This window comes from Neofelis nebulosa, chromosome 5 (assembly GCF_028018385.1).
Source record: "Neofelis nebulosa isolate mNeoNeb1 chromosome 5, mNeoNeb1.pri, whole genome shotgun sequence".
Lineage (NCBI taxonomy): Eukaryota > Metazoa > Chordata > Mammalia > Carnivora > Felidae > Neofelis > Neofelis nebulosa.
The window spans coordinates 148727891-148742143 of NC_080786.1; the positions used below are offsets into that span (position 1 = coordinate 148727891).

General features: G+C 46.0%; 1 protein-coding gene across 3 annotated transcripts in view; it reads right to left on the reverse strand.

Moving 5' to 3' along the window:
* Positions 1 to 14253, reverse strand: part of RCAN1 (regulator of calcineurin 1) — a 103379-nt gene that overhangs the window by 4951 nt on the left and 84175 nt on the right. For 2 of the 3 annotated variants that reach the window (XM_058731924.1, XM_058731926.1), the window contains exon 2: positions 3453 to 3626. In XM_058731924.1, the coding sequence (XP_058587907.1) occupies positions 3453 to 3626 (174 nt within the window). Of the gene's footprint in view, positions 1 to 3452; positions 3627 to 6836; positions 7015 to 14253 lie in introns of those variants that run through there. The other variant, XM_058731925.1, reaches the window with a different exon arrangement.

The following is a 14253-nucleotide window of genomic DNA, read 5'->3' on the forward strand; positions in this document are numbered from 1 at the left end:
CTCCCAGGACTGGGACCCACAGGCACAGGGACTGCCAGGAATCACCACGGACCGAGACTGGTGGAAAAGGAGTAGCGTCGTAGTAGAAATGGACCAAGTAAAGCACTGCTGCTGACGCCACAGGGATCTCAGCCATTTCTTCTAGCTCCTCAGGTCACAGAGGCAGAACAGAGGCTCCAAGAGGCTAAGCGACAGCTCTAAGATGATACAGCCTCTGGGAGGGCAAAGTGGGGCTGGGGTGCCAGGGCCCCCGCCCACCCAGTGGTACCCCGCAATTCCCTTCCTCTGCGGTTCCAAATCAGATGCCAAAAGCAAAGAAGGAAAAAAAGATCCACCTGCCAGGAGATTAAAAAAAAAAAAATACTATCTTGAGAATGCGAACTGGTACAGCCCCTCTGGAAAATAGCATGGAGGTTCCTCAAAAAATTCAAAATAGAACTACCCTACGATCCAGCAATTGCACTACGAGGCATTTATCCAAGGGATACAGGTGTGCTGTTTCGAAGGGACACATGCACCCCCATGTTTATAGCAGCACTATCAACAATAGCCAAAGTATGGAGAGAGCCCAAATGTCATTCATCAACTGATGAACGGATGAAGATGCGGTATGTATGTATGTACGTATCGGCAATCAAAAAGAATGAAATCTTGCCATTTGCAACGTGGATGGAACTAGAGGGTATTATGCTAAGTGAAATTAGTTAAAGACAGACGAGTATCATAAGACTGAATATGTGGAATTTAAGATACAAAAGAGATGAACATAGGGGAAGGGAAGCAAAAATAATATAAAAATAGGGAGAGGGACAAAACATAAGAGACTCCAACTGAGGGCTGCTGGAGGGGTTGTGGCTGGGGGGATGGGCTAAATGGACAGGGGGCATCGAGGAGGAACTTGTTGGGATGAGCACTGGGTGTGGTGCGTAGGGGATGAAACACTGGATTCTACTCCTGAAATCATTATTGCACTATATGCTAATGAACTGGGATGTAAACTTAAAAAAGTTAAATTAAATTAAAAAAAACTAAAAAATAGCATGAAACGATAACCCATGGTTCTAGTCTGGGCTTAGAAGTCCTCTCCGTGCAGTTAGAGGGCTGCCCAGAAAGATGTTGTATCAAAATCTTACCAGTTTGGGTTTTATTTGTATTTTAATCTCCCACTCCCCCCCCCCCCCCCGCCAAATTTTCACACTGAGCGTGCATTTACTTTAATAATCAGAAAAAGTGGAAGGACAAAGTCATTCTAAAGAGCCAAGGTCAAACACCCGTGCTTTGCTCCGCCACCAGGGGGCAGCGCATCCTAGCTCTAATTTATACTTGAAGGGCCTGCAAGGTGGCCTCCTCCCAGGGTCAGGAAGTGTCTCCACAGGTTCTGCTCCTCTACTGGCCTGGGGAGCTCAGAGCCCCCGTGGGGACGAGCCATAACCAGAAAGCTGCACCCGAGAAGCTCCTTCTCCTTCCACGGCCAACCTGTTGGACCCCAGATGCAACAGCATATAGAACTTTGTGAGCTGCCTTGAAAATGGGTCACCTTATCATTGAAGGTCTGGAGGGTGGGGGAGAACCAGAAGGGTGGTGAGCAGGAGAAACGGCAAACCCATTCACAGCCCTTCGAGAGCGACCCGGGGCTGGGACTCCTGCCACCAGGAGGCTTTCTTCGCCTTTGCTACCTGTCTGGTTAACTCTTTTTTTTTTTTTTTTTCTTTTCCAGCCAGGCCTGGCAGCCTTGTGCCGACGCGGCTGCCCGCACTTGGCAGAAGGCTGGTTCTCCACCGAGGGAGGCTCGGGGCTGCTGAGAACCTGCATAGAGTGAGGCCCCGCTCAGGTCTGCTCTTGGTCTGAAACAAGTCAGTAGACCCTAACCCTTGAGCCAGTTCCTGGAAACATGCTGCACAAATCTTAGAGTGTTAGACTAGCCACGCCCACAGTCTTGTACTCTTAACTACCACCCTCCTGAATGAGCAGGAAAGGTTCTCCCAGCGCTACTCATCCCAAGGTCAAGGGCCATTTTGGAGGTCGCTTGCTTTTAAACACATGCTGTTGTTTGATTTCTTTCTTTTCTTTTCTTCTTTCTTTCTTTCTCTTTCTTTTCTTTCTTTCTTTCTTTCTTTCTTTCTTTCTTTCTTTCTTTCTTTTGTTTCTCTTTTCTTTCTTTCTTTCTTTCTTTTTTTCTCTTTCTCTTTCTTTTTTTCTTTCTCTCTCTCTCTTTCCTTCCTTTCTTCCTTCCTTCCTCTCTCTTCCTCTCCCTCCCTCCCTTTCTTTTTTATTTTGAGAGAGTGAGAGAGAGAGAGCGTGCAAGCAGGAGAGGAACAGAGAGAGAGAATCCCAAGCAGGCTCCACGTTCAGTGCAGAATCCAACACGGGGCTCGATCTCAAAACTGTGAGATGGTGACCTGAGCTGAAATCAAGAGTCCGGCACTCAACCAACTGAGCCACCCAGGCACCCCATGTTGATGTTTTCTTAAATAGGTGGGACATTCAAAATTTAGAGTATGAATTTTGCCTTCCTCAAAATGAATTCTTAAGAGTTTTTAATCAACCCAGCCGGGCACGTTGACCAGAAAGGCTGTCCACGATACACTGCTAAGTAAAAGAGAAGGCTGTAGTAATTCCATTTTTTTTTTTTTTTTTTGTGCAAGCAAATTAACTCATACTCATGCACTTGTGTGTTTGTATATGTGAAGGGGAAAGTGTGTGAGGATTCACACTAGATTTTCAAAGGTGGTTATGTTAGGCCATGGCTTTGAAGGGGGAGTGGAGAAATGTATCTACCTATTTACTTTAGGGACTTTTGTACTGTACTTGGATTGTTTCAGTTAATTTGTGTTGCTTTTGTCATTTAAATGACAAAATAAACATGCTTAAAAAAAGGGTGGAGATGTAACAATGTTCACTGCAGGGTTATCTGTGATAGTGAAACATTGGAAAACAAGATAAATGTCTGACAGTAAAGACTGCTTAAATATGTCTGAAATATCTATATGGTAGAATATTACGTACCTGGAAATGATCTTATTAAACACATTTTAATGCTGTGGTAGAATGATCACGGATGATACACAGTGAAAAAGGAAGGGTACAGAATAAGATCTACTTAACAAATTTTTTTTTTTTTAATGTTTATTTTCAAGGAGAGAGAGTGTGAGCAGAGGAGGGGCAGAGAGAGGGAAACAGGGAATCTGAAGCAGGTTCCAGGCTCTGAGCTGTCAGCACAGAGCCCGACGCGGGGCCCAAACCCATGAACCGTGAGATCATGACCTGAGTTGAAGTCGGACGCTTAACTGTCTGAGCCACCCAGGCGCCCCCAGGATATACTTTTAATTCCAACATTGCAATTGAAATGCGTATGCATTAAAAAAAAAATCAATGTATAACATAATCAATGTCTAAGATACTTTTAAAAAGGGTGAGAGGGAGAAGCAGGTGTATCACTGCATTCAACTCACCTGGGCAAAATATAATTTCATTTCCTTTCCAAGAAATTCAGTCTTATGCAGCTGGAGTCTGGCATCCGCCGCAGATAAGGGGTTGCTGAAGTTTATTCTGACCCGTTTGAAGCTCTTAAAATACTGAAAGGTGATATCCTTGTCATATGTCCTAAAGAGGGATTCAAATTTGGCCTGAAAAGTAATAACAAAAATAAAAGGAGTTAAAATATACCCGCATAGGAGTCCTGACGACTACATCGCATTTCCACTTGAGGAAGGGAATTATTCGTGTCATTTCGAGAACACCCAACTTCTTTCTTAGACAAGAAAAGCCAGCCTTACCCCTTCAAGGAAGATTTGCTTTTGGCCCCTTTAAATTCTAATACAGGTGAGTTTCTCAGAAAGTTAGAATGTAGGATTTCTTAAATTTATTCAGTCAGCGAAACAATTACCAGTGGCAGAAACATTCTTTTGAAAGTAGGAAAGGAGGACATTCCAAGGATGTCCAGCTTGGTAATTTGTCACCCCCCCCCCCAACAATTCCTTATGTCCAACAACCTTCCCAGGCTTAGTGAACTCCCACCCTCACTGATCAACACAGGGAGTGGCTGTGTATATCAGATGTTTCTTTAGGGCTTAAAAACACTGGAACTCATTTGAAAAAAAAACCCAAAAAACACTGGGGGGGGGTGCACCTGGGTGGCTCAGTCCGTTAAGCAGCCAACTTCAGCTCAGGTCATGATCTCGTGGTCTGTGGGTTTGAGCCCCGAGTCAGGCTCTGTGCTGGCAGCTCAGAGTCTGGAGCCTGCTTCTGATTCTGTGTCTCCCACTCTCTCTGCCCCTCCCCTGCTTGCTCTCCGTCTCTCTCTGTCTCTGTCTCTCTCTCTCTCAAATAATAAACATTAAAAAATTTTTTCTTTTTAATTTTATTGCACTGGGAAACAATGAAGTTAATAAGAAACCCTGCATTTCTCAGGGTAAAGGAAGAGGTTTAAAAAGAAATCTCCCTATTATTTTCCCACTGAGTCTGTTACTTTTTAACTCTCTAAAATAATACTGGTTTAAAAATTAATGTACTGCTAATGGACCCATTTCTTTCTTTCCTTTCAAAAAAATTTTTTACTTATTTAAATTCAAGCTAGTTAACATACAGCGTAGTATTGGTTTCAGGAGTAGAACCCCCACCCAGTGCTCCTCCCAACAAGTGACCTCCTTTATGCCCAGCACCCATTTAGCTCATCCCCCCGCCCTGCTCCCCTCCAGCAAACCCTCAGTTTGTTCTCTGCAGTTAAGAGTCTCTTACGGTTTGCCTCCCACAAATGCATCCATTTCTGCATGCGGGCTACAATGTATGTATATTTCTAGCTCTAGTGTTACAACGCCTAGTGAAAATTACAAAACAGCATGAGTTCTTAGGATGGAAATGCCCAAGTCCAAGGGTGTTAGGCTTAGATTCAGGAAGGAGCTCATCAGCTTTCTGGGAGAAGCTGTGTGGAGAGTCCCCTGCTGGGCTGGGTCCTAGGGTGGTGGCTTTTGCGGGAGGGTGTGGGGCGAGATGGGAGACCACAGCGAGGTCTCAAGGCTCCAACCAGAGACCGAGTTGATAGACAGTCAAAACTTCCAGAAAGATTGTATGGACGGTGAGGCGTCCTACCCTCCGAGCCTTTTCTTCCAGACTGAACAGGAAGGACAGGTGGTGGGAAGTCTGCGCAAGGCAGAAAGGGCCGGCTGAGGGTCCCATTGGGGGAGGGGCGCGCCTTCTACAAAGGGGACCGAGGTCGAGGAGGAGGCGGGCGGGGCGCACCGAGTACCTTGGAAACCTGCGGAAAGCAGTTTCTGCAGAGGGGAGAGGGGACGCCTTACAAGAGAGAACATTTTCAAGAATGTTCAGTGCTAGAGAGAGGCAAGGGCATGGGACTTCCAGGCGCAAGAGGCTTCACGGGCAGGACAGGACTTGTGTTCCAGCGCGGGGGCGGGGGCGGTCAGCCCGTGCGCACCAGGCAGGTTGTTCCAAGGGTGGGGGTGGTAACAACTCACCAACTTTCTCTCTCTGAATCCCGTGGCTTTGCTTTCGTTTATGAAAACCTCTGAGGGGTTTTGCAGAGGCAAAGAATGAGAAAAATGTTACACAGCAGATGCTTCCCAGAGGATTTCATCTGGGCTGCTGGCGGACGTTTTCCCCACCTCTCTCCAGCGGGAGCTCAGGCAAGTTTCTGGCGCAGGGTCTGTGCATATATATTTGGAATTTTGCATGACCTCATCAATAGGCATTGTGACCCACTGTTTAGTTTTGGAGTTATGATTCAGAATTTAGGGGAGATGACTTTGAGGAATATTTTTAGAATACAAGTCAGGGCTCAGGACCAGACCACAAGAGAAAGCACAGAGTCTGTTAAATCCACATCACTATGACGCCATTCTCCTAAAAAAAATAATCTTATTTGTTCTGACAGCTGGGATCTAGCTCTTATAGTTGCTGGACGCTGTCCCTCTTTGATTGAATAAAGAATGATTTTACTCACATAAGGCTAATATGAAATACGTAGCTTTTGTGGGATTTTCACACATAGAACGTGCTGATATCTCGTTCAGAAACCACAGTCCTAGCTCTCAAGCATCATACACACTCGTGCAGTTCAATTTGATTAAAAAAAAAAAAAAAAATCCTTCGCATGTCCCAATATGGCATGGGCTCTAAAGCCTATAGCACGAACACCACTCCCCAAACACAACACACAGAACTCATTCATATACAATATTGTTAAAGATCAGTTAGACAGCTGGGTAGCTACTGATGGAAATCTTACATCTTAATCGAATGAAGAAGAAAAGCACGGTGATTACAATGACTAATTATACTGATTATCACCAATGAGAGCTGCTTCCCCACACTTAAACTTAAGATATTTATCCAGTTTTATTGTTTGCTATGGCTGCATTTTCCGTAGCTAAAGGAAGCTGAAAACTTGAGGACAGGCCCTTGTAATTACCACAGACATACAAATATCTTTGCGATATTTATTTCCTAAGATAAAATTACATTGTTCTGATCTCTAGATGTCAAAGTGAAACGCTCTGTTCACGGCCAGAAAAAGCTTCCGTCTAAAAGTTTGCTTACAACCTACACAGAATGAAAAATACAAACCATGTTAAAACGTTGCATTACTGATTGGTCAAGGGACCTGGATGTTGTCAAATACTGAGAGTTTTAAACATTCCTTCACAGTTAATCCCTCGGGCAACAGCTTTGTTTGATAAAGCACCAAATATTTTGGACTTATTTCAAAACCCCCAAACCCGCAAGACAGCCACATCACACCCCCGCAAATATTTCAGCTGCTAGTTCCAATTAACACAGTGCTTTGAAACCTCTCAAAAATCACATTATATTAGAAGCCTTACCCTGGTTTCACTTTCGCTGAAGATATCACTGTTTGCCACACAGGCAATCAGGGAGCTAAAGCTGTAGTTGAAGTTTCTAAAGTGCATCTTGCTTTCTTAGGGCGAAAGCACTAGCGACTCAGGCAGTCAAGCCCCAAGTGTCGGTCCCTTGCAAGAGGCTGGAGGTTGTCGCTCCAGCAGGCCCTTATAAAGCACCGAAGTCCAGCCCCCTGGGAAAAAAAAAGCACAGCTTCTAGAGCATCCTGTTTGGACAGCAAATTCCTGAGTCAAGTCCTGCATGCTTTTAGGCAGACAGAGACAGAGTGTAAGTTTCTACTGGAAAGAGGTGACGTCAACACCTTAGTCATTTTCCCTATGCTAATTAACTTTGCTTGGGGAGGATGGAAAAAACAGCCAAGGTTTGCCTTGCAGCTGCTTTATCAACTCCTCTTGCAACATAGTTTCCACTGGTAGTAATTCCATTCAGCCACTCAGACACCATGCTCCTCAGCTGAATGGGACCACCCTTCTTAAGATGGAAAATGTTACAGAAGAAAAATGAGGAAGGTCTCAGCAGTAAACAGTAATTAGCCTCTGGGGGAGTTTTGAGCCTTTGGGAAACCTGGAAACTCAAGCCTTGGCTAGTTGTTTGATCCCTGTAATTCCCTGAAAACCTCAATCCAAGTTTCATGTTGGGGTATTAGAGAAAGCGTTTTGAAATCTTTCTTGGTCAATGAACTCTGTTTTTAAAGAAAAAAGAAAGTGGAATTCATTTTGAAATATGGCGCTTTTTTTCCACCCTAATTGAACTTTACTGGATGAATGTCCCCATTCTCACTTGTATTCCACAGTGGGAATGTGAGAAGAGCTCCTCAAGCAATCCTGGGATTCTTCACTGGAAATTTTTACTACTGTAATCTGGAAACCAGGAAGATGCAACACTTTGATCATTTTCTAGGAGCTACTGGATTCAGAAAAAGATACAAACACATTTTAGAGAATCTAGCTTCTGGAGTTGAGAAAAGAAAACACTGAGATCAGCTGTCCTGTTTTTCAGACACACAGACTGAAAGTTGCATTTTTCTTCTCATAGAAAAGGAAGAAGAAATGGAAGGAATGCATGCTAAGGTTGGAGAGCGTACCTGAAAACGGGCCCCTCTTCAGGTGAAATACCCGCCCCTTACTTCCCAAAGGCTGCAACTCTGAGGTGCTAAGCACTTTTCCAGTTTAGATCCCTGTGGCAGCCTGGGTCCTCCGTCCTTCCCTATCTCCCCAGTTGCATCATCACTTAAAAGCACTCAAGTTGCTTCTAAAAGCATTGTCTAGTCCAGCGGCACACAGAGACACCTCCTAAGCTTCCAGAAGTTAACTAGAACTCTGCCATTCACATGTAAGAATTAACTTCAGAGAACCATTAAAGTTAGCCAATAATATTACAGTCTCCAATAATGGAGCAAAACGAAACCGGAGCATTTATCCCTCCAAAGGAGGAAAAGTCAAGTCTTCTTGGATGAATGAGCATTGCTTAATTTCAATGCGCGCTGCCTTACTGCCAACTGTAGAGTTATGTAAGAAACCAGTTATGGTGTTCGCTTTGCCAAATTACCCATAACTCCCAACCCGAAAAGATCTAAATGCATATATTCTAAAACAGTTTGGAACACTGTGAACAGTACGGGTATGCCTCAAACCGCACGGGGATACGGTCGCATGAGATGGCGCTTGGCGTGCCGTATTTTCAGTGCTGTCGGCAGCCTGTCCCTGACACACGCACGTTGTGGCGGTGGTAGTGCGGGTATGGGAGGCGTTGGTGGGGGCGGGGGGGACGCGCCAAGGGGAAAGAAAGGGAGGGGGAGGTAGGACACAGGAGCCTCCTCCAGAGAGGCTGGGGAGGGCTCTGAGGTGCACCGCCCTTCCCCCCTGCCCCGCCACGTCCACGTCCACCCCATGGTCCCCCTCCACCCCCCACCCCCTAACCCCCTGCTTTTTCTCTTTCTCCTGGAATCCACCTTAGCAAATAGAGTTAAACGGTGGTCAGAGGAGAAAGAAGAGGCAAATTTCTGCTCTGAAAAATAAATGATAAATGATTGCTCTCTCACTAGGCTGCCCCAAAAGCCTAATGTGTGATTCTGTACCTGCCTGTGACTTGATTTTAAGGTCCATTTGGATCAAATTGTGATACTGAGTGCTCCCATTTTTACACCCAGAAGAGGCGCTCAAACCAGTGACCAACTGTAGGGGGGCTGAAAAGAATGCTTTTTCGGCAAAACTCCTTGGGTCACAAAGTGACCAGGGCCTTGGACCAGAGAGGGGCACCTACGGTCCCCCAGCACCGGCTTCCTCAGCTACTGTGTGAGAGGCATGGAGCAGGTAAGGGTTTTCGAAGTACGTCACTGAGTGGCAAGGCTCCTTCGTGGCACTCCAGCCCTGGCTGCAGGGACGTTATAAAGGGATAGGACACCTGTCTCGTCCCTGTACCCAGAGGTAACACTGCTTTAAACGCATCTCAGTTTCCCTTCATCTGCTAATCTGACAGTTCTCATCAGGAATGCCCACTCTTCAGGGCAACTGGGTGGCTCAGTCGGTTAAGCGTCCAACTTCAGCTCAGGTCATGATCTTACGGTTCGTGAGTTCAAGCCCTGCGTCCGGCTCTGTGCTGACAGCTCAGAGCCGGATCCTAGTTCAGATTCTGTTTTTCCCTCTCTCTCTGCCCCTCCCCATGCTCTCTCTCTCTCAAGAATAAACGTTAAAAAAATTTTTTTTTTAGGAATGTCCGCTCTTCAGCTGCTTGTCTATTATACGGGAACTTGGATTTCTAAATGTCCTATGCAAAAGCATTACATTGTAAACAGTGCCTGTCCTCATGGAGGATAAAAATTGTTCCAAAACAAGTATTAAAAAAAAGTAGACGTTCCTACATGTGTATCCCTTGTCATTTGGGAGACAAGTGCATTCCTGATTCTTGTTTGCTAGTCGGATAGAAGTGATTTGAAGAAAGCAGGGCCTAATGTCTCATTAGAGCTCTTGACAAGCATACCAAAAATTGCACTTAAAATAGTAAAACCGACACCAGAAGTTGAAGAAGAAATGAAATGCTTTAGTCAACTGAAAGCTTTAGATGTTTTGCATTTCTTCCATTCGTGCCATAAAAATCCTAAATTCATCTCTTTAACTTGCAGTAAGAGCATATTTTCACTAAGAAGTTTTTTTATTTTCAGGGAGGAAAAACTGAGGTTTGGGGTGAATTCCACCATTTCCATTACAGCATTCCCGAAGCAGAGTTAGGATGACCTCAGCGCGTCCTTATAAACCCCAAGGAGGTTGCACCTCTGCCAAGAATGTGCCACCACCAGGGAAACGGTTCTACGAAACGACCAGAAAGGGAAACTGAGTGTGGACCTTGATGTGCAAACCAAAGCAGAGCAAAGAATGGGGCAATTCACAAAAGATCGGGGCGGGGGGGGGGGGGGGGGGTGGGGGGGTGGGGGTGGGGCCAGAGGGCGGGGCGGGGGACATACCTGACTGAGATAAAAGGTACCCGTTTAAAGAGCATTCATCTTGAACGCTAATGAAACTCAGGGCTTAGGTGAGTTTTCAGCTTCTGAGATAATGGAATTGTTTTATTGTTGCTTCATATTTGGAGCCCTTTCTGCCTCTGACGTGGAGCTTTGTTCCTCCAACCTCGGTTACTGTACAATGGAGAGACCTAGGACCTCACGCTTACTCATCTTTACCGTTTTCCCAGTCTGATCGATGCTGTTAACCGAGGGGGGTGTTCCTGTCCTCAGCTTGTAACCCTGGTTAATATCCAATTCAGCGGTGGAGCGGGATCGAACAATGTGATGTTGGCAGAGCGCTGAGCAGGGCGCCTGAAACACTACCGCGTCTCTGTTTCCTACTTCCCCTGTCGCGATACTGAGGTTGAGAAGGGCACAGTTTATTTAAGGGAGCCAGGACTCACCCTGGTCTATCAACGGCAGATTCCAGGCTGGTTCCAGGGAACCACGGCACCCTGCTCCCCTGGCAGCTGCACCTTCTGGTGTCGGAGCTCATTTCCCCACCTCTGTTCTCTCAGTTGCTCTGGCTGGACTGTCTAGGGCATCTTGGATGTCTTCCTCTTCTAGGTGCCCTGCCCGCAGGTCCGGGGAGAGGTCTGTGGATTCTCTGTACCACCCTCCACTTTGCACTCCCCGCACAGCACTTCAGGCGGCTTCTGCAACTACAACACCTTTCTAACAGGCCTCACGGTGGCCAATTTCTTATGGCTCCAGGATAGTACATAATTCCCACGACAGGTAACTTCCCGAAGCCGAGCTTGATCATGTTTCTCTCCCATGGGACAAACTTCAGCGACTTCCCATTGTTCCTTAGGTTGAAGATGACGACTTTTACTAAGTATTCATGCATGCATGCATGCATCCACCCATCCAACTATCCATCCATCTGTCCATCCATCCATCCATCCATCCACCCATCAACCCACCCATCCCATCCATCCACCCATCCATTCTTTCACCCAAGCAGTTTTTTAGGTATTGGGGATTCAAGGGTGAACAAAACAGACAAAACCCTCTGCTTTCACGGAGCTGACATTCTAAATGGGAAGTGAAGGAAAAGAAAAGAAACAAGATAATTGGGTAAAGTACACAGTGTGTTTAGACAGTGTTTAAGTGCTGGGGGAAAGGCACAGAGAGGGGACAGGAAAAGCTGGGGAAAGATGTTGAAAGAGAGACTGGTCAGGGAAGGCATCCCTGAGAAGGTGACATGTCGATGCATCAGATCTGAAGGAAGTGGGAGACTGAACTGTGGGATGCTGGGGAACAGCATTCTGGGCCTGGGAACAGAATACACCAAGGCGCCCAGCCAAGAGAATCTTGGCACATTCAAGGCCCTGCAGGGGAGAAGGGTGGAGAAAGCGGTTGGGAACAAGGCCATGGGAGCCTTTGAGCCCTGAAAGAACTCTGGCTTAAATTCTGATTGAGGTGGCAGCCATCAGGGGGTTTTGAGCAGGACTTGACTTCCATACAACAGAACCACTCCAGTATCTTAGTTCAGAATAGAGCAAACGGCAGGGTGGAAGCAAGATGCCCAGTGAGGCTTGAGGCCTTTCCCGGCCATGGAACCCTCAGCTGTGCCTGTTTTCCTCACTGCCCTCAGCCAGCTACTCTCTTGTCTCTCTCCTCTGCCCATCAGACCCCTATATATCCTTTAAAGCCCATCACAAACACTGCTTCTCTAGGAGACGCCCTTCCGTTAACCCAGTGACCCTCTGGGCTCTCCTCCTAGTTACATTCTTATCTGGCAAATCTCCCTGACTGCAGTGAAAGCCACATGGGGGCAACAGCACTCATTCTGTGCTTCCTGGAGATGCTGGTAAATGTTTGTGACATTCAGAGACTGCCCCAGGGAGGGCCCATCTGAGTCCCACAAAGAGCCAGAATTCACCAGGCATCAAAGGGCCATGGCCCTTGGTGTTCCTGACTGAACAGTGTCCCTGTGTCTTTGGTTTAAGCAAAGGCCATGCCACTCCTTTTTGTCACAGGACATGGTGTGGCATCGGTAAAGGCACATGTGTGCTCAGAGGGTGCCAGTCCCATTCCAGGACATATGTTCTCCGTCCCTGCTGTGCGGGAGCCCGCAGGTCACCCAGGCGGGGTCGGGGGTGGGGGGTGGGGGGACACTGAGCCATCAAGTCCAGACTTGGGGGCCCCACCCCTGGGATGCTACTGGAGGCCTATGATTCTTCGGGGTCTATGGCAGCCGTCTTGAAAATCTTCTGCATGTGGGAAGAACATATTCAGCTTACTATATTTTCACTTCTTTTAATGCCACTGATGTCTTTTTAAAATGCCTATTTTTAGGGTATGTTTTATAAGGTGCCCAGTGTAGAGCTGAAATCGTGTAGAATTTATGAACAAAAATGCTTTCACTGGCAGATGTACTAAAAACTCTTTTACCAATGAGATTCATGATCAAAACCCACGGAGACCATTTGTCTATGCGGCAGTGTGATTAAATCCCCATTTTTCTTTGAGCTTCGCCCTAACGATCCAGGAGAAGAAGGAGAGCAGGAAAAATATTCTTCTTCTTGATCTCGGAAGGAATCTCCATTCTTGTTCTCTGTCAGGAGGAATCAGGGAATGAGCTCGGGGAGGAGGCCAGATTTGGGCTCAGGTATTTATTGCTTTTAGCACTACTTTATTACTGGTAAGATCGGCTGTGTCACAAGGAGGGGCCTCCATTTCAAAGCAAATGTAAAACAAAGCAGGTGGCCTTTCTGCTAATGGGCTCCAAGGTTCTAACCAGAACCCCCTAAAAAAACAGGCAGGTTGGGGTTCTTCCACGACAGAGGGTGACGCCTGCCGTAAGAATTCCAAATCTGCAATAAGAAAACCGTCTTAAGTGAAGATCACTTCTATGTTTAATAAGCACTAATCCTCTGGATCTGCAGGGTAACGCAGAAGAAATGATACTAATACTAAGCTTCAGCCTGGCACATTTCTGATAATTTGAAAAATAGAAGAGTCTGACGGATCTGCTACTTTGCACGGATTAGTACAAGAGAGTATACACATAATTAGTATTTCTGGGAGAACACAGAGCTTTCAAGGACTTAAATATAGAATATGGGTGGCGTATTGAAGCCAGTGTCAAAAAGGATCGATGTATTTTTTTTTTAATGTTTATTTATTTTTGAGACAGAGAGAGACAGAGCATGAATGGGGGAGGATCAGAGAGAGAGGGAGACACAGAATCCGAAACAGGCTCCAGGCCCTGAGCTGTCAGCACAGAGCCTGACGTGGGGCTCGAACTCACGGACCGTGAGATCATGACCTGAGCCGAAGTCGGACGCTTAACCGACCGAGCCACCCAGGCACCCCAGGATCAATGTATTTTAGCAGAAGGGCAGGCATACTCTGTTAAAGGTTATGGTAGAGTGTTAAAAAAAAAATGCAATCATCAAAAAGAAGAAGAAGAAGAAGAAGAAGAAGAAGAAGAAGAAGAAGAAGAAGAAATAAAATGAAATAATCAGTTGATTAGGAAAAACTAGGGATGAGAAGCATGTTCGAATTTATAGCTTAAAAAGGAGGTCAGGGCTCAGGCAAGATTTCATCTCGGTTGTTAAACTCCACGTGAGCTCAAAATCCCATTAACTTTTGTTTCCTTATTACCTCAATCTTTCCTTAGTACAGAAAGGTTAAACAACCCTCTGTGACTTTTTGGAAATGCACGGTTTAGGAGGCCGAAGACGGAGAAAACAGCCATAGGCAAATCGGAACTATGCTTAATGAGTGGCCTGGAGACCAGCAGACGTGGATTAAGGGAGGTAACGTTTATTCAGAGGTGACTGTGGCCAAAGCCACCCTAATTAATCATCCCTTATTTGCTCTCTTTTGTCGAGTCCTTTCCCGACCCACCTCGCTTTAATTACTGATTT